This window comes from Mustela lutreola, chromosome X (assembly GCF_030435805.1).
Source record: "Mustela lutreola isolate mMusLut2 chromosome X, mMusLut2.pri, whole genome shotgun sequence".
Taxonomy (NCBI): Eukaryota; Metazoa; Chordata; class Mammalia; order Carnivora; family Mustelidae; genus Mustela; species Mustela lutreola.
Window position 1 is genome coordinate 38,539,624 of NC_081308.1, and position 27,170 is coordinate 38,566,793.

The 27,170-nt window shown below is 42.3% G+C and overlaps 1 protein-coding gene across 1 annotated transcript in view; it reads right to left on the reverse strand.

Annotated features, from left to right (window-relative positions):
* The window catches only part of MAOB (monoamine oxidase B), a 104,343-nt gene that overhangs the window by 13,057 nt on the left and 64,116 nt on the right, over positions 1 to 27,170 (reverse strand). The window contains exons 4-10 of the mRNA XM_059157987.1: positions 15,328 to 15,432; positions 14,501 to 14,592; positions 8,420 to 8,561; positions 7,040 to 7,189; positions 5,828 to 5,987; positions 2,723 to 2,819; positions 1,710 to 1,763 (exon numbers count right to left, since the gene is read on the reverse strand). Coding sequence (XP_059013970.1) covers positions 1,710 to 1,763; positions 2,723 to 2,819; positions 5,828 to 5,987; positions 7,040 to 7,189; positions 8,420 to 8,561; positions 14,501 to 14,592; positions 15,328 to 15,432 — 800 coding nt within the window. The remainder of the gene's footprint in view (positions 1 to 1,709; positions 1,764 to 2,722; positions 2,820 to 5,827; positions 5,988 to 7,039; positions 7,190 to 8,419; positions 8,562 to 14,500; positions 14,593 to 15,327; positions 15,433 to 27,170) is intronic.

Genomic DNA, 27,170 nt, shown 5'->3' on the forward strand with positions numbered 1-27,170 from the left:
TCTTGAACAGGTCACTTAAGCTATCTGAGCTTTAGTTCCCTGAACACACGGGCATGATTTTGTTTTTCTTCTGTGGTATAAAACAGTGTGGTCCTCAGACCACCAGCAGCAGCAGCATCTCCTGTAGAACTGGTTAGGAATGCAGATTCTCAGGCCCCACCCCAGACCTGCTGACTCAGAAAGCTTCTGAGTGATTCTCAGGTTTGAGAACCACTGGTACGTGGCATAGAAAGTTATGCTTTGTAGTAACTGGGACATAACAGAGGCTCAGTGAAGAAGTGGGACATAATAGCTGTTCAATAAATGGTAGCCCTTGAGAAATTTAGTTTTATGGGAGACTGGGGACATTAGCCAATAGTTATTAGTCAGGTAAGGTGTGAGAGTACAGTTATTTCAAGTCTGATGTTTACAGAATGCTAAAGGGAATCTTAGAGATGATCTAGAGTCATGCAATGATTTTCCAAAAGTATTATTAAAACCTACGAAGGAAAGACAGATTATTCAATAAAATAGCACTGGGACAAAGTGCTCCCCATGAAGGAAACAAAGTTCACCTCCTTTGTGACTTCTTACACCAACATGTATTTCTGAGGATCAAAGGTCTTCAATGTAACAGATGAAATCAGAAAAGTAATCCGAAAGTGAGCGGTTTTTAACATAATCTTGGAATGGCAAAGTCTTTTCAATGTATGCGAGGCCATTCTGAAGGCATGATTTTAAAAACTGATAAATTTGGGGCGCCTGGGTGGCTCAGTGGGTTAAGCCGCTGCCTTTGGCTCAGGTTATGATCTCAGGGTCCTGGGATCAAGTCCCACATTGGGCTCTCAGGTCACCAGGGAGCCTGCTTTCTTCTCCATCTTTCTCTGCCTGCCTCTTTGCCTACTTGTGATCTCTGTCAAATAAATAAATAAAAGCTTTTAAAAAAGTAAAAAAAAAAACTGATAAATTTAACTTCATAACAAGTCAACGTTTTCTTATAAACCATAAATATGGTCAAAAGATAAACTGGGGAAAGATTTGCTGCAGACACTGTTCCAGGCACTGGAGACCCAGCAGTAGACTAGCCAGACAAAACCTTCTACGTTGATGGATCTTAATATTCCAGTGGTGACTTTTTTTTTTTTTTTTTTAGGTGAATGGTCCCATCCATACCCCCGGCCAAGAGCAGCGGTGTCCATTGTCACAAAGAAGCAGGATAATGCAGGGTAGGAATGTGCCATAAAGTAATTCAGAGGCTCATAGTTGGTAAATATGCATTAGGGAGGGAATAAATAATTGGGTGAATATTAACTTGTGGAAGAAATTGTCACCTCCAGAGAAACGTGTCCCTCTGCACTTATAATCTAATTGTTACACATCACTCATGCAAGCTATGGAGGGCCGGCCGGCCTTGCAGTTACTTGTCTACCTGGTTATCTCCTTCCACAGTACGTTTTCAGCCCCTGGGCTATGTCCATTTTTGTATTCCAGCTAGCTCCTTGCATGGTATCTTATGTACAATAAACTCAATAAATATTAATTTGAACACTTAGTTCTTAAGTCATTGGCCCTGTGCCTTCTTACAAGACCTTCATAATTAATATCACAGACACGTAGCATTAGCACTACACATGGTATGAGGCAGTCTTCAAATTAAAAGTTAGCAAAATGGAAAGGCAGGCGAGTAGGCAGAAAAGAAGGAAAGAGAGAAGAGGCACTTGGTTTCATACCTTTCTTCTTTGGTAAGACGTGCCAGTTTTCTGGCTTTGTGGGCAAGGATAAATCTAAAATATACAAATAGAGAAAGGGGGAAATTAATGGCTGCTTTTACCCTGCACCCCCCCCCATCTCTAGGACTACACACATGCCTAGAGAACAAATGAAAAGTCAACCAGAGAAAACAAATTATATTCTAGTTTATTCTGTTTTTTCTTGACACCGACAAGCACCTTCAGCTTCAGGGATTTGAGGGACAAAACACACATGACTGTCTATAATTTCTGCCTAAGATAATACAATGATTGGCTACCTCCCCCCATGTGGGTGATGGCCAACAAGAATGAGCCTTTGGTCTCAAATGTTCACCCAAGTTCATCCAGCCCTTGCTCTAGTGTCCAGCCTTCTAAAATCTGCCTCCGTTTCTAGTTCTTTGATTGCCTTCAACTTGATAACTGATTAACTCCCTGTCATCACCCAGGGGCTCTCTTGGAAATAAGTCTGTATATATCTTAGGGCCCATCTCAATTTTGGCTGCTTTTGGTAACCACCCATCTGGGCCAGGTTCTGATCCCCAAGACATCCCCAGTCTATGCTGGTTTTCCCTGCCTAGCTGAGGACCCGGCTGGCCTTGGCGCCTCTCTAGTGGGTCTCAGAAAATCTCAGCACCCCACACAATGACTACTGATGTCCACACAGGATCCACAAGAAGCCCTTTTAGTAGAACACCCTAAGTCATCACAAAAGATAGCTACCAAAATAGATCTACCCCAAGCACTAAATATGAAGCAGAAAATGGATATAACAAACTTCAAAATGTTATCGGTATTCTACGTCTTTGCTAAGTAATTATCCATTGGAACACAACACATTTTTAAAGGCATTAAGAATTTTTCTACTGTCAGTTTTGGAGATGTTTATCCATTGGGTAAAAAATGTCTTAACAAACCTTGTGGCACATTTATTAATAGCACGCAATATTTTGTCAACACCAAATAGCGCCCTCATCACTATCAGTGCGCCTTACCCCATTATGGCGGCATAGCTGCCATCGGGTTTGGTATCATCCAACGTGTAGGCAATTGGAGCTTCCTCTCCTTCAATAATCATGGTTCCACAGTAATCTTGGAAAACAGCAAAATGGAAAAAGATATTCATCACCGTATCAAACTACCCATAATAGTTACTGTGAAGCACATGTTTTCAATGTAGGAAGCGCAGAGGCCAAATACAAGATGATACACTCTAAATAACGAAGGCAGACCAAACTGATGTCAAAAGAAAGGCTGAGTAGCCAACATTTTGTGAAAAAATCAAACTGTAGAGGCCTCTTGGTACAGAATAAAGCAATGTGATGTTATGAATTAACCCAGGCCACAATTCAATAAAATCTTGTCTTCTCTGTCATTAAGACTTGTGTCCCAGGACACTTGGGTGGCACAAATGGTTAGGCATCTGCCTTCAGCTCAGGTGATCCCCAGGGTCCTGGGGTCGAGCCCCGCATTGGGCTCTCTGCTCATCAGGGAGTCTGCTTCTGGATAGAGTGGCTCCTTAGACACTTCCTTCCCAGAACAAAGCTGGCCTTGGAGCCATGCAGTCACACTGGGCAGCAGTGAAGGAAAAAGGAGCAGAGAGAGAAGTCATGTTCGTGCTGGGACAAACTATGTGGCATCGGGAACATTTCTATCACTTGTAGTCCGACCACTCAGGAGTCCCGCCCATGCACACCTGACTTCCGGTCGGCTTGGTCAGGCCTCATTCTTAAAAGAAAGGGACAGTCAAGGACAGCTAGACATTTAACAAAGTCCTTTAACAAGAGACACAGTGACAAAAGCAGAAATAAACTGACAACAGTTAAGGGCTGCAACACATACAGAAAATACTTGCAAAACATTTGCAACACATACAGAAAAAAATGAACAAGTGAAGGATAAATAGGTGATTTACAAAATAATTTAATATAGTCTCAAGGCCTCTTAATGGTTAAAATTAGCACATTCTAGATAAGTCAGATATTTTCCTCTGCTGATTGGTAAAGTTTAAAATATTAGTAGTAAAATATTATTAGTTGGCAAGAATGTTGGGAGGATTGGAATGCTAACAAAAATTTCAAACATCTAGGGGCACCTGTGAGGCTCAGTGGGTTAAGCCTCCGCCTTCAGCCCAGGTCATGATCTCTGGGTCCTGGGATCAAGCCCCACATCAGGCTCTCTGCTCAGTAGGGAGCCTGCTTCCCCCTCTCTCTCTGCTGCTTCTGCCTACTTGTGATCTTTCTCTCTGTCAAATAAATAAAATTTTAAAATTTCCAAACATCTACCCATGTCAATTGCTTTCAAAACTCCACTTTTGATTTAATTTTTGATTTTGATTTTTGATTACATGGATTTGCCAAGCTATATGAAGACTGCCATTTACTGCAGCATTGTGTGTAATGACAAAAGCTTGGAAATAATCGAAATGCCTCTTAACAGCAGACCTATGTGGTAAATTTTGATGAAGGCACACAGTGAAATATTCTGAAATATTGCTGAAATGAGGGACATTTAAATTCACTGATGTGGAGACATGTCTATCGTGCATGGTTAACCAAAACAAAGTGAATTTCAGTATAGTATGTATCTTTTTTAAATGTTTTTAGAAAAATACATATTTACTTAAAATTATATTTGCATATAAATGTTACACACATTCTTTAATTTATATTCAAAGTGTATATATATTTCAACATATACATATGTTTAAATATTACCTATGTATATGATAAATTTCTTTTTTTTTTAAGGTTTATTTATTTGAGAAAGAGGGGAGGGCCGGAGGAAGGAAGAGAGAATCTCAAGCAGACTCTCTGTTGAGCGTGGAGCCCAACATGGGCTTGATTCCAGAACCCTGAGATCATGACCTGAACTGAAACCAAGAGTCAGACACCTAATGGACTGAGCCACCCAGGTGCCCTGTATATGATCAATTTCTAAAGAAAAACAACTTAAATTTTTAGTAGTTGTTCACTAAGGGGAGGACATGCCAGGACACTCTTCGAAGGGAGAGGAATAATTTTCACTTTTTTACTTGTACATTTTACAGGGAATACATTTACTTCTGTAATTTTTTTTTTAAAGCAGGTATTCCTTTGGTCTTTTTAATTTTTATTTTTTTCCTTATTTAAAAAAAACTTTAAAGATTTTATTTATTTATTTGAGAGGGAGAGTACAAGCAAGGGGATTGGCAGGAAGGAGGAGAAGCAGGCTCCCCACCGAGCAGGGAGCCTGATGCGGGGCTCGATCACAGGACCCTGGGACCATGACCTGAGCCAAAGGTAGCCGCTTAACGACTGAGCCACCCAGATGCCCCCGCTAGCCACGCTGAAGTTTTTCGATACCCACATGTGGCTAGTGGCTGTTGTGTGGACAGAGTATCTCTAGAACACTTCCACTGTTGTGGAATCTAGCACTTTCATGGGCATCCCTATAGCTATCCACCAGGCACAACAGCACGCCTGCTGAATATACATGAATGAAAGAATCACCTTAACTTAATATAGTACAATCTCAACACGAATGAGAGATTGCCGGAAAATTTTCAGAATCCCTACTTTTGCGAATGGCTTTATAAACTCATGCTTCAAAAAATGGTTTTAGAGAGTGACGATAACTTTATTTTATTTTTTTAAAAGATTTTATTTATTTATTTGACAGACAGAGATCACGAGTAGGCAGAGAGCAGGCAGAGAGAAAAGTCGGGGGGGGGGGGGGAAGCAGGCTCCCGCTGAGCAAAGAGCCCTATGTGGGGCTCAATTCCAGGACCCTGGGATCATGACCTGAGCCAAAGGCAGAGGCTTTAACCCACTGAGCCACCCAGGCGCCCCGTGATGATAACTTTAAAAAGAAAGTGACAATGACTATTTTTATGAGATTTTGTGGCACAATAAAACAAGACTCTATAGTAGATTATGAAAAGAGTCATAGTTCAAGGGAAGTTAATTCCATGAATTTGGGCCAATATATGTAATTGGCTAGAATGGTACTCAGCACCTGGCTGGACTGGGAAGATTTTATGTCTAGCATTCTAATAAAACCAGTTACACGCAAATACATGTCTTTGCACCAAGTTTCTTGGACCTTCTGATCATACTCACCCTTCTTCCTCCAGAAGGGCTCCTTATAATAAACCATACACTTGATGACTGAACCCAAAGGCACACGAGTGATCAGCTGGTTTCTCATCATTGGCAGGGGGGGATCGAAATGAATCTTCATGCCCAGAATAGGAGGAACAGCGCTAATCACATACTTAGCCTGGAAGAAAAACAACAGGCTTAAACGTTGCTCGTGGGCTGTTTTTCTTTCTGTTTCTCCCTAATGTTTCTCCTTCATTTTACCCTTGGCCCTCTAGAATATCTTTTTTGTTGTTGTTGTTAAAGATTTTATTTTTAAGTAATCTCTACACCCAACATGGGTCTCGAACCCACAACCCCGAGGTCAAGGGTCACACACTCCACTGACTGAGCTGGCCAGGTGCCCCTCAGGTGACCCTCCTATGACTTTTCATCACATTGGAGTCAAAGCCAAGTTCCTTACACTTACCTTCAAGGCCACTTATAGAAATGGACCCTTGCTACAGCTCTGATCTCATCTTCTGGTACTCTACCCCTCACTCCTTTAATTCTGCCATTTGACCACCTTGCTGTTTCTTCATCGTGCTGGGCCTGCTTCTACTACAGGGCCTTTGCATTGGCTATTCTACTTGGAATGTTCTTCCCTGGAAGGACCACATGGCTCAACCCCTCATCTTTTTGGGTTCTGTGCAAAAATCCCCCCTTCTGAGTGAGGCCATCCCCCACGACCTTATTTAAAATCGCATGACCGATCCCCTCACCCCCCTCTTCTGGCACACCCTCTCCCCCTTTCCTGATTGATTTTTCCTACAGTACTTATCACCATCTGGGATACTTTATATCTTAACCACATATTTGATTATGGCCTTTCTCCTTCACTAGAATGTAAGCCAAATGAAGGCTAACAATTTTATCTGCTTTGTTCCCTGCTGTGTTCCCAACTCCTAGAATAATGCCAGACACACAGAGAGCACTTGATATTTATCAAATAAATATTTTCTTTGGTATCTAATTACATAGGAGCCCAATACAAAGGGTTGATACCATATGATTTTATAAATCTGCCCTCTCCCCAAATATTCTGGTTCTCTTTTCCCTTCTTTCAGACAGAGGTAGCTTTTTCGTCTTCGGCAAAGGGATTGTCTATGAAGTCTGGGAAATTTTTGGCTTTATTTAAGCTTTGGTTATCTACGGGATTCAGGCCCCTTCCTCTAGTTTAAGACTCTTGGTTACCTCATACACCTCATGGTTGAGGGTCTCCACAAGGACATTTTCCCCAGTCTGGTCAATGTGGGTCACGGGCCTCTCCAGCTTCACTTGGTCTCCAAGGAGGTCCATTATTCGCTCACTCACTTGTCCAGATCCGCCCACAAATTTCCTCTCCTGGAAGGAAAAGAGGACTCAAGAGGTGGGTAGACAATATAGGAATGGGTTTCAAAGATTCAGCTGTGAGTTTTTCTCACATATCTCTCTGTGAGATGTGTAAATTGCATTTTGCTGTTGCGAATCGTGTCTTCAACACTTGTTCTCTAACTAGTGATTGCTGGCTTTTGACAAAATTAGGGACTTTGTAACCAAATGACTGTTATGCCACACTCTTATGGATTCCCACACTCCACCCTCGGCTGGATGTCCTCAGCCTGACCCCCGTGTCCCAGCTGCCTGGCCACTACACCTGTTTCGTGTCCCATCTAGATTCCTTTGTTGGGCTGCTGGGTCTGGTGAAGTCCCACCCGCCGCTAGACCACCATTTGCCTTAACGCACCTAAGTCTGTTTTTCCATCCCTTGCTACTCAGGCTGAGAACCTCCCCAGCCTACCCACCCCCAGGCCACTCTAGTCTGTTGCAGGCTGACTGTCTAATCCTGGGTCACATGCCTGTTGCTTCTGAATGTTCTGCATGGTTGGGCACATGGTTGTGCTGACTGCCTTCCCTTAAATTTTCAGTCCAGGTAATTTTGTAAAAAGATATTTCAATTAGGTCTGAGAAGAAGGAGAAGGAGAGAGAGACAAAGAGGAGAAAGACAAGGAGAAAGAGGGGGACAGGGAGGAGGAGTGGGGAGGGGAATGAGAAAGGCGAAAGGAAAGAAAATGACCAGCAAGCAGATTATTTAAGATCTCAACTTCAATTCCTATTAGGCCTACCACAGAGCTTTATACAATGCTGGGGCTCAGGAAACAGGGAATGAATGAATGAATGAATGAATGCATGAGAGACTTGATTTTGTGTGGTATGTGTGTGTATGACACTGAAAGTGCGTTTGTTTCTGACTTTCCATTCTGAGCTTCCCAAGAAATGCTCAAGCTATGTTCATCGGATGGTCTCCTACAAACTTTCTGAAAAATAATCAGATGCATATCCAAATGGAAAATTGCAAAAGAGTGTAGCAAGGTAGCGAGGTAATTGTAAAGCCCCACTGGCTGCTGGGTTCTCACGTTGCGTCCCTAACAACTGACTGCCCCTCACACAAGCCCCTTGAAGCTGCCATCATAAAGTTCTGAAGTCCACACGCCTGCCTCTTGCTTCATCTGTTCACAGCTGAAGGAGGATGGCAATCTTTTTATTTAGACATGGTGGTCCTCTGTTGGAACAGTGGGGAGAATGCGAGAGTACCTGCCCTCCGTTGGTTGTGGAGATGATCCTGGTTGTGCCCCCACACTGCTTCACATACCACAGGAACCAGAGCGCAGAGACCTCATGAGTCTCTGCAGTGACACACAGGTTCACAAAGAGAGTGGCCAGCTGCTTGGCAGATCTGCTCAGGAAGAAACGAGAGCACAATGAGCAAATCAGGGAGGACATCTTCTTCATACTCTGGATGTTGTTCTAGCAATACATTTCCTTGGCTAACTTGAGCACGGTTTGTCAGGTGGCAGCAAACTGTCCCTAGAATCCAGTATTAGACTACGTGACATCAGAGCCTGTGAGAAGAAGATTTATGTTCCACTTCACCCAAACAGCTTATTCAGGATCAGCCTGTATTCTGTATTCTGTGGTATCATGATTTCTCTCCACAGGCCTGCTCCTCCTCCTGTGATCCCCGCCTCAGTAAAAGGCATCACCATTCTCCCGACTGCTAAGGCCAACACTCTGGAAATGAACTTTCATTTCTCTCTTTCCTTCACTCTCCCCCCAGCCCAATCCACCAGGAAGTCCCACTGTCTCTCACCACATCACGCCAACACTACCATCACCAACATAGCATCATCTTTTGTTGGGAGTATTGCAACTATTTCTTCCAGACTGGTCTCTCTACCTCCACTCTTCATTCCTTGGTGTCCATTCACTGTGCTCAAAGCCAGAAGCTTCTTAAGCCCTCCCCACTGTGGTGCTTTTTCTATAGTATAAATCAAGTCATGCCATTCTCTTGCTTTAAACCCACCAGAGGCATCCTACTGAAACCAGAATGGGATTTGGATCTTACACCTTTGCCTGCAAAGCCCCAAGTGATCTAGCCAAGACCCACTTTTTCTACCTCATTCTGTACATTCTCTTCTTCTGATGTCTCCTCAGAAAGACAAACTCTTCCATCTCTTGAAAATGAACACCAGCTTCCATATACCCAGTACCCTAGCATTCGCTATCATCTTACCATAGTATAGTATCTTTAAAACTCTTCTTGTTGTCTTAAATTATCTTTATTGCTGGTTCTCTGTTTTCTACTCCTGTCTCCCCTACCACAATATTAACCAATGAGAACAGGAATCTTTAACCTTCTTGTTCACCTGTGTCCCCTTTAATAAACTAGTGTCTGGCACATAGTAAGCACTCAATAATTACTTGTTGGATGACTGAACACATACATGGTTATCAGTTAAACATTATTTTTAAATTATCCACAATGGGGGCACCTGGGTGGCTCTGTCGGTTAAGCGTCTGCCTTTGGCCCAGGTCATGATCCTGGGATCCTGGGTTGGAGTCCCTCATCGAGCTCCCAGCTGTCCTGGGAGCTTCTCCTTCTCCATCTGTCCTTCCTTTCCACTTGTGTTTGTTCTCTCTCTCTCTTTCAAATAAATAAAATCATTTGAAAAATTAAATAAATTATCCATAATGTGCAAAGGATATGCTAGGTGTTGTCCCCAGTACAGAATTAGCACCAGTTATTTTTTAAAAGATTTTATTTATTTATTTTAGAGAAAGAGAGAGCAGGGGGGGGTAGCAGAGGCAGAGAGGCAAGCAGGATCTGTGCTGAGTGCAAAGTCTGACACAGGGAGAGAGGTCATGATCTAAGCTGAAATCAAGAGTTAGACACTCAAATGACTGAGCCACCCAGGCAACCCCAGTCCCAGTAGCTTATTCTGTTATTTTATTGTCTAAGGTAAGACAAGCTCAAAGGATGGATAAGGGGGAAAGCAATTAATAGAGCATAGATAGGTCAACTTTTGTTTGGGGTTGGCAGATCAACAGCAAGAAGTTATAACCTATCTTGAGGCATATCACAAAGTGAGTGACCTCTTCCAATTCCAACAATTCAGTTATATCTAACACCTTTTTGTTTAAGATTTTATTTTTAAGTCATCTCTACACCCAACATGGGGCTCAAACCCACAACCCTGAGATCAAGAGTTCCATGTTCTACCAACTGAGCCAGCCAGGCGCCCCTATCTAACATTTCTGAAATTCACCAGTAGGATTGTGTACTCTGGGACATATTTACTAAGAACCAATCCCCCCCTTTTGACTTCAACATAAATTTTGTTAATCGGCTTATATCTGACACAGAATTTACTGCCTAGTCATGCTGACAGTGGGTGGGAGGGTAGGATAAATGATACTGCCTTCCGTTATTGAACTCTTTCATTCTCCGTGGTTAGTAAACCTACTCTATTGAAATGTCACAACAGATCTATAAAACAGCAATTTCCCCCAAGCTCACAAGCCTGAAAACTGCATCTCAGGGAAGTTAGTATGTCGTGCACAGTCTACTAAATGGTACAATGTCAAACCAGATCATACCTGATTCAAATCTCATGCCTTTACTACCCAGAAATGTTTTCTTATTAGGCAGCTGAGAAGCTCAAAAGTACAAATAGTTACCAAGGACCACATCTCTATGCTAGAGTACCTTGACTCTGGAAGTTTCCAGAATCAGGCCCAACACACATACCAGGTGCTGTCAATGTTTGCAGCCCTAACAACCTGATAGTGTGTTTGTAACAGTCCCATCATTTAGCCTGAAACTAGTGCAATACACATGTTGAAGAGACTTAGAGTGAGTTTTGTAAGATTCTTCACGGTAACCTAAGGGCGGGAAAGTGCTGACTCACGTTTTCTTCGCAAAGGCCGTTTGCGGCATCACTCTAAAGCAAACACCCAGACATGAATTCAAAATATTACTTCAAAGTGGAAAACATCCTTTGCTGTTTCCCAATGTCCTATTCCTTTTTTCCTTAATTCGTAAGGGAATTTGGGGGTCATAAGGTCAAGTAATCAACAACTAAAATTTAACACTGGACCAGCTAAGACAGCCAAGATTAAGCACAAAAATACTGCTGTGATTCTAGTTGTTATTGTTGCCAACTGGGTGGGGAAGAAATCACCCTGGCTTGAAATAGAGGGAGATCTCAAAGCAATTCTCTCTGGAGGGCCAGGCCCTTCCTAATCCTTTATTTGACTTGCTCTGGGAGCTTTAGTGAGAAAAGAAATGAGAAGAACAACATTTGATGGATGGAAGGTCAAGGAAGCTAGCGCAATAATATTTTCATGTTCTTTGCCCTGTTGACTTTTTAAAAGATAAATGTTATTATCTTTTTCTACATGAAAAATACATACACATTATATAAAAGTTGGAAAATTCATAAAGTAAAAAGGTGACAGGATGAGTATCTTCCATTTTCCTGCCCCACCCCCACCCCAAAGATAATCACTGGTTTCTTTTTGGGACTTTTCTTTTTTGGTTATAGGTTTTGAAAAGTGTATTTACATAGCCTTGACCACACTGTAAATGTATCCTGTTTCTGAAAAACATGTTTTATTTGTCATTTGTTTTATTCTATTGTATTTTGAAAAACACTTTTTCAATGATGGTAACTGAAAGACTGGTCAACGTTGTTCTTTGAATATATGATTGTGCTTCAGTTTCAGTAACTATAGGTTGGATATTTTGGGGGTTACTTCTTTAAAACCGGAAAATGAGAGCATGTAGATCTTGCATAGGGAAAGTTAAAAATTAACCTTGTGTTCATATAATCTTAGTATCTCAGAATGTTTTATTTTGTCAGCCAACAACCTAGAATATTCACTAAGGGTGTGGGGGGCGGGTGGGCCTAGGCCAAGAGCTATGGTAGAAAAACTCAGATCTCTATAAACCCCAAAGTAATATAATTAGTCCTAGCTTCAAGGGGCTTCAAAACTCTCTGAAGAGAAAAGAGTTCCCTGAATTTATGAAAAGCTTTTCATAATGGAAGTTCTAAAGCAAATACAGATAATTAAATACTATGTTTATAAAATCTAATGTATAGAATTTAAAATACTGAAATTGTATTATAATAAAATAAGTTATAATTACAAACTGCACTCTCAAAAAAGGTGGTAAATAGCTAAAGTATTTAAAAAGATATAATTAATAGCAGGCATTAATTTTATAATAGTAATATGGTTTTACTCTTCCAGAATAGGTTGCTTTCAAAAGTTGAAGTCTTAGGAAAAGCACAAAGATGTTTATCACAGAGTATTATATAATAATGATAATTACAAAACCAGGAAGTAACCAGAATGTCCACACAGTAGTCACTTCCCATGGAATGTCCTGCAACTATAAAATAATAATATTTGATGATGCATTTTTGATGATATGAATAAATGTTTGCATTGTAATATTAAGTGTTAAAAAACATTGTGATGAATGTCCATTGTTTTTGCACTGCATATACAGTTTCCTTTTTTAAAAAGAGATCATGAATCATCCTGTATATACTCAATGACAGCCTGCTTTTCTATGTGTTAAACATTATGAATTTTTTAAGCTATTAAATATTCCTCTACAACAGGATTTTTCAAAAATTTTATTTATTTATTTGAGAGGAAGAGAGAGAGAAAGCATGAATGGGTGAGAGACAGGGGGAGAGGAAGAAGCAGACTTCCCGCTGAACAGGGAACCTGATGTGGGGCTCTATCCTAGGACACCAGGATCATGACCTGAGCCAAAGGCAGATGCTTAACCAACTGAGCCACCCAGACACCCTTTATAACATGATTTTATTTTTTTAATTTTAATTTTTATTTTTTAAAAAGATTTTTATTTATTTATTTATTTGACAGACAGATCTCAAGTAGGCAGAGAGGCAGGCAGAGAGAGAGAGGAGGAAGCAGGCTCCCTGCTGAGCAGAGAGCCCGATGTGGAACTCGATCCCAGGACCCTGAGATCATGACCTGAGCCGAAGGCAGAGGCTTTAACCCACTGAGCCACCCAGGCGCCCTATAACATGATTTTAAAAACCTGTAGAGCATTCCATTTTTTGGTGCCTCATTATTTAATCTATCTTTTAATTTTGGACATTTAGATTTTCCTTTTTAAAAAGAATGCTTTGAATTTCCTTCTTTCCTTTTCTCTCCCTCCCCTCTCCCTGGTTGCCTTTCTTTCTCTTCCTTTCTTTCTCCTTCTTAAGCTAAGTTCTAAAAATTTGAATTTATATATCATGAAGTATGTAAATTTCATGTTTTTAAGATTTATTTATCTTAGAGAGAGAGTGAGCAGGGGGAAAGGCAGTGGGAAATGGAGAGAGAATCTCAAGCAGACTCTCTGCTAAGCATGGAGCCTGACACGGGGCTCCTTCTCAACACCCTGAGATCGTGACTTGAGTCGAAACCTAAGAGTCAGACTCTTAACCGACTGTGCCACCTGGACACCCTGTAAATATTGTGTCTTTTGACTGTTTCCATTATCTCAAATTCAGAGATTCCTAAAAACTTATTCTTATTCTTAGTTCTCAGTGTCCACCTTCCCTCCCTAATGCCTAAAGAATGAATTCATCAATCCCAGAGCTAGACATATTCTCAACTAATGCTGTTTAGCATCATAGGACCATCTCCTTGAACTTGGCTTCCATTTCTCTTACTCTATTTACCACAAATTCGCTATGCGCTGGGACCCTTACAATCCTTTCCTTTTTTCCTGCTGTCCAAGAGCAGTGAAGCCTCTCTATGTCATCTTGTCTCTGTCTCCTCCACAATTTGTAGCCAGTTCCCAGCTCTGCCAACCAGAATTTAATGCATGACTCATGAACACCTGCTCTCAAAACTATATGTTTTTCGCCAAAGGGGAGCGGTTAGTCCAGCCATGTGTGTTTCCTCTACAACTGTGAATTATCAAGAGAACTTCTCTAGAAGTTCCTGTTCAAGCCCTTGAAGAGTTACCCACCATCCCATAACATGTTTCAAATGCATACACTAATGCACCTTCTCTACACTTGACCACCGGGGAGGCTGGCAATCTTTAAGTTGTTCTACATAAGATGATGGCACGTTCGGGTTTGTTTTGAGGACTTGATGGGGCAATACTACCTTTGTGATGCATCGCTCTTCCAAAGATGTATAGACATCATTGGGACAGAATACTGTTTCAATTGTTTTTAGCATTCCACCTGGCCAAATGGTATGGTTTTAGACACAAAGCAGTTCTGAACCCGCTAAATGGCACCGCTAAATAAACCTGAGAGATCGTCACAGTAAATGCCTGTGCTTAGTGGTTCTTACTCTGTCCAGCAGATCTTGTCCAACAGCTCCTTCATTGTCATGTGGTCCCACTCCTCCGCAAGGGGTGCCTTCCACGGGGCGTCACTGGGTATCTACAGTCCGACAGGGATTCAGAGAAGAAAAATGAATGTAATTTTCCATTTCAAATAACTATTTCAAGAGTACCAGAAACTCCAGTTGAAGAAGGAAAATGTAAGCTTTCCAAATTCCCCCATTCATGATTTTCACAACACAATGTTGTCGGTGTAGTTTTCCCATTATAGATGTTTATCACTGCATCCATATTGAATTTACGGTAGTACTTCCTGCACAATAAATGGAGGCTATGATGAAATGGGGCTATTTCCAAATATCGATCACTAAGTTACTCATTTAGAAAGAACATTCATAAATTCAGCTCTTTAACACGGGTCAGACAGCTGCACCAAATGCTGCCTAAATGGGTCTTTCAGGTCAAGTTCTGTGTGTGCTTACTTATGGGCTGCAGGATTGAGCAAGATGGTGACACAAAGACCTTAGACGTCTTATTCTGCTCTGTTGTGAGGATTTTCTAAATTAGAAACATCATTCCAGGAACACTGAGTGATATGTGATCTTCTCCCCACCCCGCTATTCCCAGTGGTGTAAGACTAGTAGTCTGCTGGACATCTCATTCCTTGAGCAGTTAAAAACCGGTTCATTTGCTCATTTCCTAAATCTTTACTAAGAGATATTATGTACCACACAACATGCTAGGCATTGCTGATACCCTGTCCCTTCTTTCTCTGAAGGACTAAACTTATTATGAAAAACACAAATGTAGTCAAAGAAGCATTATTAAGCTTTACCTCTCGCCCCATGGCATCCATCGTCCTCCAGAGGTTGTTATGATCCAGGTACACAATTGGGTTCCACACAGGTGGGAAGGGGCCGCTGAAGGGGTATGACTTGCCCTGTGAAATACAAGGTATTTTCATTTGTTTGTTTATTTACTTATTAAGATTTTATTTATTTGAGAGAGAGAGAGAGAGAGAGAGAGAACTTGAGTGAAGGGGCAGAGGGAAGAAAGAGAGAATCTCAAGGAGACTCGCTGCTGAGGGTGGAGCCTGACCTGGGGCTCGAGCCCACGACCCCAAGACCACGATCCAAGCCAAAACCCAGAGTTGGATGATCAACCAACTGAGCCACACAGGTGCCCCAACACAAGAGTATTTTTTAAAAGGGAACACTTACTACAATGTAAAAATAGTTAAATGTTGGCAAGCAAAATGATGTTAATCTTTAATATATGATATACACTTACATGTTTTATTTATTTATTATTTATTAAAGATTTATATTTATTTGTGAGAGAAAATTTATTTATTTGCAAGAGAAATTCTCAATTTCAATCTCTAAGGTGGCAAATACAGATAAAGTCACACGAGCAAAGTCTACTTGAGGTTCTCAATAATTTTTTGAAGAATGTGAAAGCCCTTTTATACATAGCAAACAGGACGTGCTCATTAAATAGACATTGCTAATGGTTTTGTGATCATGATAAATGTCCTTTTATTTACACAACTACTTCATACCTATAAATCCACATCCACATTTTCAATTAATTATCTTTGGATAAATTCTCAGAATTAAAATTCTTGGTCTGAAGATTTATGTTTGATTTTTTGTTTTCTTTTATATTTTTAAAAATTAAAAAAAATTCATGGCTCTAAAAGATATATAATAAAACATCCTATCCAAGAAAAATAAAACACACATTTTCCTCAAATACACACAGAAGAATCCCCTGGTTAAATCACATAAAAAAATACAAGACAGGTACTACAAATTAAAGAAGTCGGAAATTCAACCAAGTATATTGTCCAACCACAATGATACAAAACTAAAGCCCAACACTAAAACAGAACTGGAAAACCTACAACGTAAATATTAAGTATTTAATATGTAAATATTAAACAGCACATTACTGCCCAAGCAATGGGCCAAATAAGAAATCAAAGAGGTAATCAAAATATGTCTCAGAGCAAAAGATAAAAGAACACATGATATTCCAAAACCTATGGGATGCAGCAAAAGCAGATGTTTGAGTGAAATCTATGCTACGTATGCTTTTTTTTTTTAAAGGAAAAGAGTTCAAATAAACACCTTAATATGACACCACAAGGAACTAGAAAAAGAAGAAACTTAGCTGAAATTTCAGAGGAAGGAAATAACAAAGAAAGATCAGAAGTAAATAAAATAGAGAGCAGAATAAACAGTAGCATAACACTGAAAGTCATGACCAGTTTTTCAAAAAATAAATAAATAAGTAAACAAAAAATGTCAATGCATTAACTACTAAGCAAAAAAAAAAAATTCGATAATAGATTACTAGCAACAATTATATGCTCAAAAATCAGATCACTTAGAAAACCAGATCATTCCTAAAACTGCACAAGGTCTTAAGACTGAATCATCATCAATTTTGAATACAAGAAATAGGAAATCTTAGACTGGTAATGAGAATGAAAGTTGAATGAGGATTCAAAATCTTCCAGCCCAGAAAAGCCCAAGACCCCATGGTCTTATTGGTGAATTCCACCAAACATTAAAAAAAAGTAATAATGACAATCTTTACCAGCATCTTACAGATAATGGAATAGAGGGAACACATTCAGAATCATTCTAGGAGGCCCGTATTACCCTGATACCAAAGCCAGATAAAAACAAAGATAAGAAAGTCTAGTTTGTCCCATGTAAGTATTGCTACCTGGATAGTCTTTTGACCTCCTTCTGCATGATGAATGTTTCTCCACCCCCTCACTTTCAATCTGCAGGAGGCTTTGTGTCCAAAATGAATCTCTTGTAGGCAGCTTATGTTTGGCTACATAAAGCAGACTTGTTGAACACCAGCGACGGACCCGATGGTCACATGACCTCATTTTGTAGCCCATGAGCCTTGGCGGACTCAGTAAAGACATTGGAAATCTGCCTGCTGGATGCCGCAGTTAGTGAGCAGGTGAGCGGCTCTCAGAAGCTGGCTGGCTGGGGGACGCCCCCTTACTCCCATCACCTCCAATGCTCCAGATGGCCTGCTCTCCTCCTGACTCTGGTTCTCTGGAGGCAGAGATCCCACATCCTGATCTCTGTCCCATCTAGGAAGTCCCTTTGGCATTTTATTCCTGGTGTCTGCCAGGAGACAGGTGGCGTGGCCCTTCTTAGATCCAGCTCCTCGAGAGCGACCCTTCCCTCTCAGGAGGTCTTCTCTGCTGTTCATGGGAATCTTGCCCTTCCTCCCTGTGGGGAGTCAGAGCAGACCACCCAGCCCTCCAGAACTCAGTCATTTTTATGGCTATTGACAGGGACGATGCTTAGGGCATAAACAAATTTGTGGAGGACCAAGCTTTACTTTCAATCTCTATATTCAGTTTGGAAGAAAACACATAAAATCTCGCCCATGGGGGAGAAAGGAAGGAAGTCCTGTCAACTATGAAGCAAAGGGCTTTCTTCCTCTGTTCATGTGTTCACTTTTTTTGTTGTTGTTTTCTTTTGACAGGGAGAGAGCAGTATAGGGGAAGGCAGAGAGAATCGTAAGCAGGCTCCACGCCCAGCAGAGCCCAATGCTCGGCTCAATGTCATGACCTTGAGATCATGACCTGAGCAGAAATTCATAAGTCAGATGCTTAGCCGACTGAGCCACCCGGAGCGGGGGGGCCCATTCACATTTCTAAGCACCATGAGTCGGCATGGACACAGTCTTCTGACTGCATTGCCGCATGGTGAAGCTGGAGGGAGGGGCAGACAGTGGCAAAGGTTTTGGAACCAGCCTGCCGCCCAGGAGCACAGAAAGGCTTGGAATTGTCCATGTAGGGAGAAATTGTCCATGTAGGGAAGATGGGGGTGGTGACGGCCAAGATATTAGGCAAAGCCCCACAGGAATAATAATAACAAACAAGGCGACAGCTAACACAGAATGTGTACTCTGTTTAGGATTTGTTTGGTGCACTTTACATGTGTGGATTCCTTGATCTGCACAACGACCCTTTCAGCTGGTGAAACTGAGGCAGATGAAATAACGATCATCTGCTTAAGGTCTCATAACTTAAGACTTAATTAGGTCTCATAATAAGTGGCAGCAGGATTTAAATTCAGGCACACAAAGGCCAGTACTCTGGATCAGGAAGCTTCCCAGCCTCTTTTCCTTTTTTAAGTTTTACTTATTTCACAGAGACCACAAGTAGGCAGAGAGGCAGGCAGAGATAAAGGGGAAGACAGGCTCCCCACTGAGCAGAGAGCCTGATGTGGGGCCTGATACCAGGACCCTGAGATCATGACCCGAGCCAAAGGCAGAGACTTTAACCCACTGAGCCACCCAGGCGCCCCCAGCCTCTTAACAGTAACTATGAAACATCACGGGGCTAAGAGTTTTCATGAAGCTATTTAATTTTATTCTCACAACAATCCAGTGAGTAAACTGCTAATTATAGGTTTCATTTTACCAATGAGTTCTGAAGCATAGAGAAGTTGAGTAACTTGTTCAACATCACACAGCTTGTATGCAGTGGGAAGAGAATTTAACCTCAGGTTTGTGTATTTGGGGCTCAAGCTCTTACTTAGGTCTCTGCTCTAGGAGCCACAGCCCAGTTGATTTAAAGAAGGTCTCCAGGGATGCCTGGGTGGGTGAGTCAGTTAAGCCTTTGCCTTTGGCTCAGGTCATGATCCCAGGGTCCTGGGATGGAGCTCCGCATCAGGCTCCCTGCTCAGCGGGGAGTCTGCTTCTCCCTCTGCCTGCCTGTCTCCCTGCTTGTGCTCTCTCTCTGTCTCTCTGACAAATAAATAAATGAAATCTATAAAAAAATAAAGAAGGTCTCTGGAAGGCCATTTCGATCTGGAAACTACCTGAGATTCTCAAACCACATAGAAGCTAATGATGCACTCAATGATCAGCCAGATCTTTCCTGTGGCTGTCCCTCCCGTTCCCAGGCAAGGAGCAGGCCAGCCCATCCGCAAATGGCTGCCATGTCAGCCCATTCCCTCATTCATTCAAGTAGTCCCTGAGCACCTCCCACGCGCCTGTCACTCTTTTCCTCCTCCTGGGGCAGATTTGTGAGCCAAGTGAGCCACAACAGACAACAGTGTCTGCTCTCCTGGGAACTTACCTTCTAATAGGTGAAAGCAAAGTAAACTAACAAAAAAACCAGGCATTAAACAAAAGAAAGAAGACAATCACATAGTGTATTAGAAGGTGATAAGAGCTATGAAGAAAGAGAGCTGGAAAGACAAAGAGGAAGTGTTGGTGGTTTGGGGTTGATTTTTTAAAAAGACTTTATTTATTTATTTATTTGAGAGAGAAAGAGAGAGCTGGGGGTGGAAGGAGGCGAGGGAGAGAGAGAAGCACACTCCTGATTAAGCAGGGGGCCCAATGCCGGGCTTGATCCCAGGATCCTAAACGGTTCACTGAGCAATCCAGGCACCGCTGGGATTGACTGCAATTCTAAATAAGGCAGTCAAAGAAGGCCTCCCTGAGAAGGTGACATTTGAGGGAAAGGATAAGAAAGGACAGCGAGGGAACCATGAGATTGTCTAGGCGGGGGATGGTGCTTCCAGCAGAGGCCCCAGCAAGCATCCTGGGGTGGGTGTATGAATGAACTTCACAAGGAACAGGAAGGAGGCCAGCTCCATCCTCTCCCTCCTACAGGTGTGCACCCTTGCTGACTGGATGAAATTCGGGCTCCTGAGCCCGTTTCTCAAGGTGGCTGCCAAGGAGATGGCCTCTGTGCTCTGATCAGGGGGACAAGTTACCCTGATCTCAGCGGCCCATCGGTCACCACTGCATTATTGCTACTGCTTCCCTTGAAGGTCCTTTCCCTTCAGATCTCCATCAGTGCAAAGCTTAATGCCCAGCTCCAGTCACTTGCTTCGAGAAGCCTTCCAAGATTCACCCCACTCCCAATCAGTGCACTAAATATAAAGTTCACTCCATTTTGAGCCTCTGCCATATTAGTTTGGACCTGCCCATATTATCTTGATAGCATTCTCTAAGTGTTCCACATGAGTATCTCTTCTCTTTCCAGCCCCTTTGGGGAAGGAATCAATCATTTCCATCCTCCCACAATGTGTAAGAGTGTAATCTATTCGATCAGTGTTTGACAAGCTCTGAAGGACTGGATGGATGAACAGACCAGACAAGACGAACAGAGCTGTAGACTGAATGTTTGTGTGCCTCCCCATGCCCCCCCAAGATTCATAGGTTGGAACCTACCCTCCCATGTGTGATGGTATGAGGAGATGGGGCCTTTGGGAAGTCATGGGGCCAGATGGGTTCTGCCCTCATGGGTGAGCACAAGGCCCTTATAAAAGAGACTCTGGAGAGCTTGAGACATATGGAATCTGCTGGCACCTTGATCTTGGACTTTCCAACCTTTAGAACTGTAAGAAATAAGCTTTTGTTGCTTATAAGCCACGCAGTCTCTGGTATTCTGTGATAGCACCCTGACCTAAGGCAAATCATGTAAAAATAAGAGGACTTCTTTAGGGTCTGAGACAGAAGCCTGTTTTTAAAAAAACTGATGGCTGATGTAACTTCTGAATTCAGGGTGAAGAAGGAGACCTGGAAGGTCTTTTTTTTGTTTGTTTTTTTAAGCTTTGATATAGTTATTTAGCAGAGAGAGAGAGCATAAGCAGGGGGAGCAGCTGAGGGAGAGGGAGAAGCAGGCTCCCCACTGAGCAGAGAACCTGACGTAGGGTTTGATCCCAGGACTGGAAGGCAGACACTTAACTGACTGAGCCACCCAGCCCCGGAAGGTCTTAAGAAACATAAATTCATTGACTACTTGAGTAGAAAGGAACTTCAGGTTTTAATCTCGGCCCAGTCAGCACGGACCTACTATCACGGAGAGAAGCTTCCTGCCCAAGCTGCTGCATGGAGGTGACCTCCAGATCACTATCTAAGGTCCCTTCCTTGGAAAGAAGTGTTCAGTATCTGTACTGATGGTAGCTGACTGACTTCTGCAGGGAGCGAAACAAAAGGAAGTAGTTTCAAAAGCGAGTTCCTTTTCTGGAGTCCAGTTGTGTTGCGTTCAGTGTGGTCGGCATCATCTGTAACCTAGACCTTGCCGACGTCCTGTGTCAGGCGGGCAGTTGCTAGTCCTCCCTGAAAATGGGAATTCATGGTGCTCGGAGTGCAGAGTGGCTGAGCCCATGTTCAATGTCTCCCAACGGAAGGTCCATCTTTCTTCAGCACATGGGCTTCCAGAGCCTCCCGTGCTGTCTCCAATGGTCTTCACCAAGAGCCTGAGATCCTCCACAGACAGCACGACTATCCTCTTGTACAATATCGTTGTTTGCTACATTTCTGTGTTTTCACTACTGGCTGAAATGGCCCTTCAGGGAGTCCAGTGAAATTTCCTGATTCATTCCATTGTTTTTCTCTACCTGCCTCCCCATCATTGCTAGTGGTCAGAGACCAATAATCCATTCATCTGTGAAACCACAGAGTGCCTAAAGTCAGTTGCTTAGAGTAAATATCACCCTCGACTCCTCTTTTTCTCCCAGCCATATAGAATCAGTCAACACTTCCAGTTATGCATTAAGATGTATCTAAAATCCGACCATGTCTCACCTCCTTCACTGTTACCTCCCTGGTCCAAGCCGCTATCAGCCCTGGCCCTGATTACTGCATTATCTTACCAAACTCTCTCCCTGCTTTCCACTTTTGGCCCCCAGGGTCTCCTAGCAGCAAGAATGAGCTTTAAAACATATGACTAGAGCATGTCCCTCCTGACCGAATTCTTCCAATGGCTTTCCATCATGCTTACTAGAAAGCCAAGGTCCTTACCGTGGTCAACGAGAATTGCATACTTCTATTTCCTCATCTACCACCTTCCTCCCTTTATTCAGATCACACTGGCCTCTTTGCTGGTCTTTAAACACACAAAGTTTTCTGTCAGATACTCACATGTCTCCTCCCTCATTGTGTTCAAATCACAACTCAAATGTTCCTTCCTCAGAGATGTTTTTCTTAGCACCCTTTCTTTATTAGTCTTCCTAGCAAATGAGATTGATAGAATTATTCATATATGTGTTTAATGCCTCTACCTCTGGAATGCAGACCCTGCAAGGGTAGAATTTTTGTCTTTTTCACTGGTGTATTCCTGGTACCTATAATGTTACTCATTCAATAAACAGCTGATGAACAAATAAATAAAAATTTGATGCTAGGTTCATCTAAAGCCACTTTTAGAGGCTAGAGGAGAGTCACAGCAAATAGTGATGGTGCTGAGAGGGTAGCTGTGCCTTGATCCTGTGTCTGGAAGTTGTTTGTGATGAGTTCTTCATTGATGAAGTCAGATCAAGGCCCATGGTGATTGCCACCCAGTCTGTCTTGATAGTGATCACCACTGACCACAGGAAGTTTCGGGGTAGTACAGGGAAGGGACAGGTGTAAACCACTGCTCCTATTATGTTAGGATGGGGTGAGGTACAGTGGGGAAGCAGAAGTGCTTTGGGAAAGAACAGCTCTCACCCAAGTGTAGGTGTGGGTCATTATTAGAGAAGACTCCTACATCATCTCCAGGCCCAAGAAAGAGCCATACACCCTTCTCCTTAAGCACAGTGCCTTTTACAATCATGCGCTCCTTTGCATGAAGCAACTGCTTGATTTAATTAGACATGCCCAGGAACAACTCCCTTTTGGTGAGCACTCACCATGTGTGTGGTATTTCATGTATCTCATTCTTAATCCTTACAAATATTTTGTGAGATAGGTACTGTTATTAACTTTATTTATTTATTTATTTATTTATTTATTTGTGGGGGGTAGAGAAAGAGAGAGAGAGAGAGTACATGTAAACTGAGGGGAGGGTCAGAGAGAGAGGGAGAGAGAGAATCTTAAGCAGGCTCCACGCTCAACACGGAGCCTGAGGTGGGGCTGAATCTTGTGACCCTGAGATCATGACCTGTTCCAGAAATCAAGTCAGGTGCTCTACCAACTGAGCCACCGAGGCACCACAGCCCTATTTTTGAATAACAGCTTTCATTCACCTATCCTAAAATTAATCTTTTTTATTGTGGTAAAATATATGTAACACAAAATTTTAATTTTAACTTTCTTTCTTTTTTTTTAAAGATTTTATTTATTTGACAGAGAGAGATCACAAGTAGGCAGAGAGGCAGGCAGAGAGAGAGAGAGGAGGAAGCAGGCTCCCCGCTGAGCAGAGAGCCCGATGCGGGACTCGATCCCAGGACCCCGAGATCATGACCTGAGCCGAAGGCAGCGGCTTAACCCAGTGAGCCACCCAGGTGCCCCTTTAACTTTCTTTAAGCATACAGTTCAGTGCCATTAAGGACACTCACAGTGTTATGCAACCAACCCCACTACCCATTTTCAGAACATTTTCTCCATCCCAAACAGAAACTTCATACCCACTGAATACTAACTCTTCATTTTCCCCTCCCATTAGGTTCTAGTAGCCTCTATTCCTCTTTCTGTTTTTATGAATGTGCCTATTCTAGATAACTCCATAAGTGGATTTTGTGTCTTAATTTATTTTAGGTAGCACAGTGTCTTCCAGGTTCATCCATGTTGTAGCATGTATCAGAATTTCCTTCCTTTTTAAGGCTCTTTTTAAAGAGCCACTTCTGTGAGTCAGGTGGCAAGGTTCTATACCAGCCCATTGTATGGACAGACCACGTCTTATTTATCCATTTATCTGCTGATGGACATTTGGGTTGTTTTCACTTTTTGGCTATTAGAGGAATGCTCTAGGAACATTTGTGTATTGATCCATTTTAGAGATAAGGAGAGTGAGTCTTAGGATAAATGACCTTCCCAGGATCACAGAGTTAATGAGGTGTGCTTAAAGTCAAGCTAGTTCCCCTGCTCATGCTACCGCTCATGCAACAGGAGATCCAAGATCCGGATGGTCCCCAGTGCACAGGCAATGGCAGGCACCAACATGGCCCACCTCATTGCCATTCCACTCTGCTAGCTTACACGTAATTTAACTTTAAAAGCCTTAGGCAGCGAGACAAAGCAAAGGATAACTACCAAATTAGAACTAACATATTTAGCCAAATGATGAAGAGAATCAAAATTGTCTTACTGATAGGCTTGGATGGGTCCAAGAAAAATCTCTAAGCATCATAATTTTAAGGGCTACTGACACTTGGGCAATTTCTTCTTTTATTCGGTAAAAATGTATTCACTACAAGGTATGAAACAGCCACTGCATAGTGCTCTGAAGAGAAAGAAATGAAATAAGACACAGTCTCAGGGAGTTCCAAAGTCTAGTTGGAGAGGTGGGGTCACGGAAGCAGAGAATTACTGCACGATGATTATAACGTGGCACGTGGCTAGCCTCATGGTGTCACTTGGCTAAATGGCTGCATCTGGCAAAGGCCACAGATGGAACCCTGAGTCTCTGCCCAGGTCCATTCTGTTAGCCAAATGGCAAGGACTACAGAAGTCCCAATAAGTGAAGCTTGGCCTAGAATTACTGAAGATAAGAGTGCTCTACCCAGTAGCTCATGGGGTGGATGTTGTGATAAGCTTGCCCATATCCTCATTCAGAAGCAAGGGAGTTATTTCTTCAGCTGCTAGCATTATTACTGGCAGGCAGCCCTTGGTTCTTAGCCTCCTTCAGGGACTACCCCAGCTGCGAAAACCCTACTTCGTCCAAGGTTACACCACCTTTGCTGGGGAACTCACTTCCAACAACTGAATGATATGAGCGTATCAAGTTCTTGTCCTTCTGCCCCACTCAGGACAGCTCTGGAGGGTTGTCCCATCTTTGGAATTCCTTGCAGGGTTGTCTGAGGCTTCCATTGATAGAGAGAGAGAGAGAGAGAGAGAGAGAGAGAGAGAGAGAGAGCAAAGCGAGGACATGCTGAGCTGGGAGCTCAATGGGGCACTCAATCCCAGGACCCTGGGATCATGACCTGAGCCAAAAGCAGATGCTTAACTGACTGAGCCACCCAGGCGTCCCTTGCGGCTTCCACTGAAACTACATCACAGTCTGACTTCTTCAGTGGCTCTTGCCCTCCTATCTAAGCTGTTGATCCCCAAGGCACTCCCTCATATTACTTCCTGCAGGCTAATCTCATGAAAAACGTCTAGAACTGAGCACAGTGGGACCTCATTTGAGAACAGGGGTTTTCTAGAAGTAGGATTAGTAGGGAGGCCTCAATCTTTTTCCCCATGATCCTCACCAGTGACTTGTTGCAGGAAATGGGAAATATAGCAATAGCGGCCACAAATGTACTCAGACAGGTTTACGGACCAAAAGGGAGAAACTGGGAGCAGAAAGTTTGTAACAAAGCAAAGCTCACTTCTACATTGTAGGTCATAGTTTAAAAATCCCATTAATGTTCATGTGAAGTTTTATGCTGGGAGCCAGAGTTAATTTGCCATCTTAAAAATGTTTGTAAGGAATTAAAAAAAAGACAAACTACGAAAGCTCCTATGACATGTTTTGAGTTATTAAGAAAGAACCTTGGAGTTAAAATCCACATGACCTCCAAATTCCAATGAATCTTAAGTCTTGATATTGAGATTTTCTCTATGTATTTTTAACATGCTCTGCTAACTGCATTAGCTTACCCATAATCTTAGACAAAAGATCACTTTTAGTCTCACTGAAAGACTTCATAGATCCTCCATAAGTCATTTACATAAAAGGTAGTTTTCCCAACCCTAATATTCTAGTTTAACTAAGAAATCTAATGTGTTGTTTTTTTTTCACAGACAAAAACATAAAGTGCTTGTAAAAATAGCCAACATTCAAGAGTTGTAAAATTCCATGCCTGGATAGCCATGTTATGGTTTGGAAAATTTTACTACAAAAGTATGGTACTCTGATAATATATATTTGGTCTTTGTCCTTAATGTCTGGCCTATAAGACTTTTGGAATTTCCTGAGTGATACGGGTGAGAAAAGGGTTATTTATAAAAGCCCCTTTTAAAGCATATCTGAGGTTATGCTAAGGAAGTGACTCCTGGTGGGCTCCTAGAGCTTCTGGAAGGGAGCTCATTGCCAGAGGAACCAACCATGTCATTAGATACATGGAACTTTGTGTCCCTGGACCTCTGGGTAGTGGAAAGAGTCTGCAGATTGATCTAGTCACCATTGGTCAACAATTGAATCAATCGTGCCTATGTAATGAAGCCTCCATAAAAATCCCTAAACAATGGAGTTCAGAGAGCTTCCAGTTTGGTGACCAAAGGCACATCCATGTACTGGGAGGCTGGCCCACCCCAAACTCCATGGGGACGGAAGCTCCAGTACTTGCAACCCTTCCGGACCTTGACTGATGTACCAGAAGGCCTGGGACTTAACCACTGGCCTCTGAAGTGGGGGCGATTTTATGGGGTTGAGCCCTTAATTTGGAGTTCTATGCCACCTCGGGGTAATTAGTGTTAGAATTAAATTGAATTGTAGTACACCCAGTCGGTTTCTGGAGAGTTAAAGAATTGGTAGGTGTGTGAAAAAAGGAAAAATCCCCACATATCTGGTGTCAGAAGCGTCATGAGTAAAAATTAACTCATAGTAGGAGGTAACATGATTTTTCAGTAATTGAATTATAGGGCAGTAAAGAAATAAAACCAAATACAAAAGTCTTAGCAAAAAGGGATAGTGGGGGCATATATTGGGTGGCTCAGTGGGTTAAGCTGCTGTCTTCAGCTCAGGTCATTATCTTAGGGTCCTGGGATCGA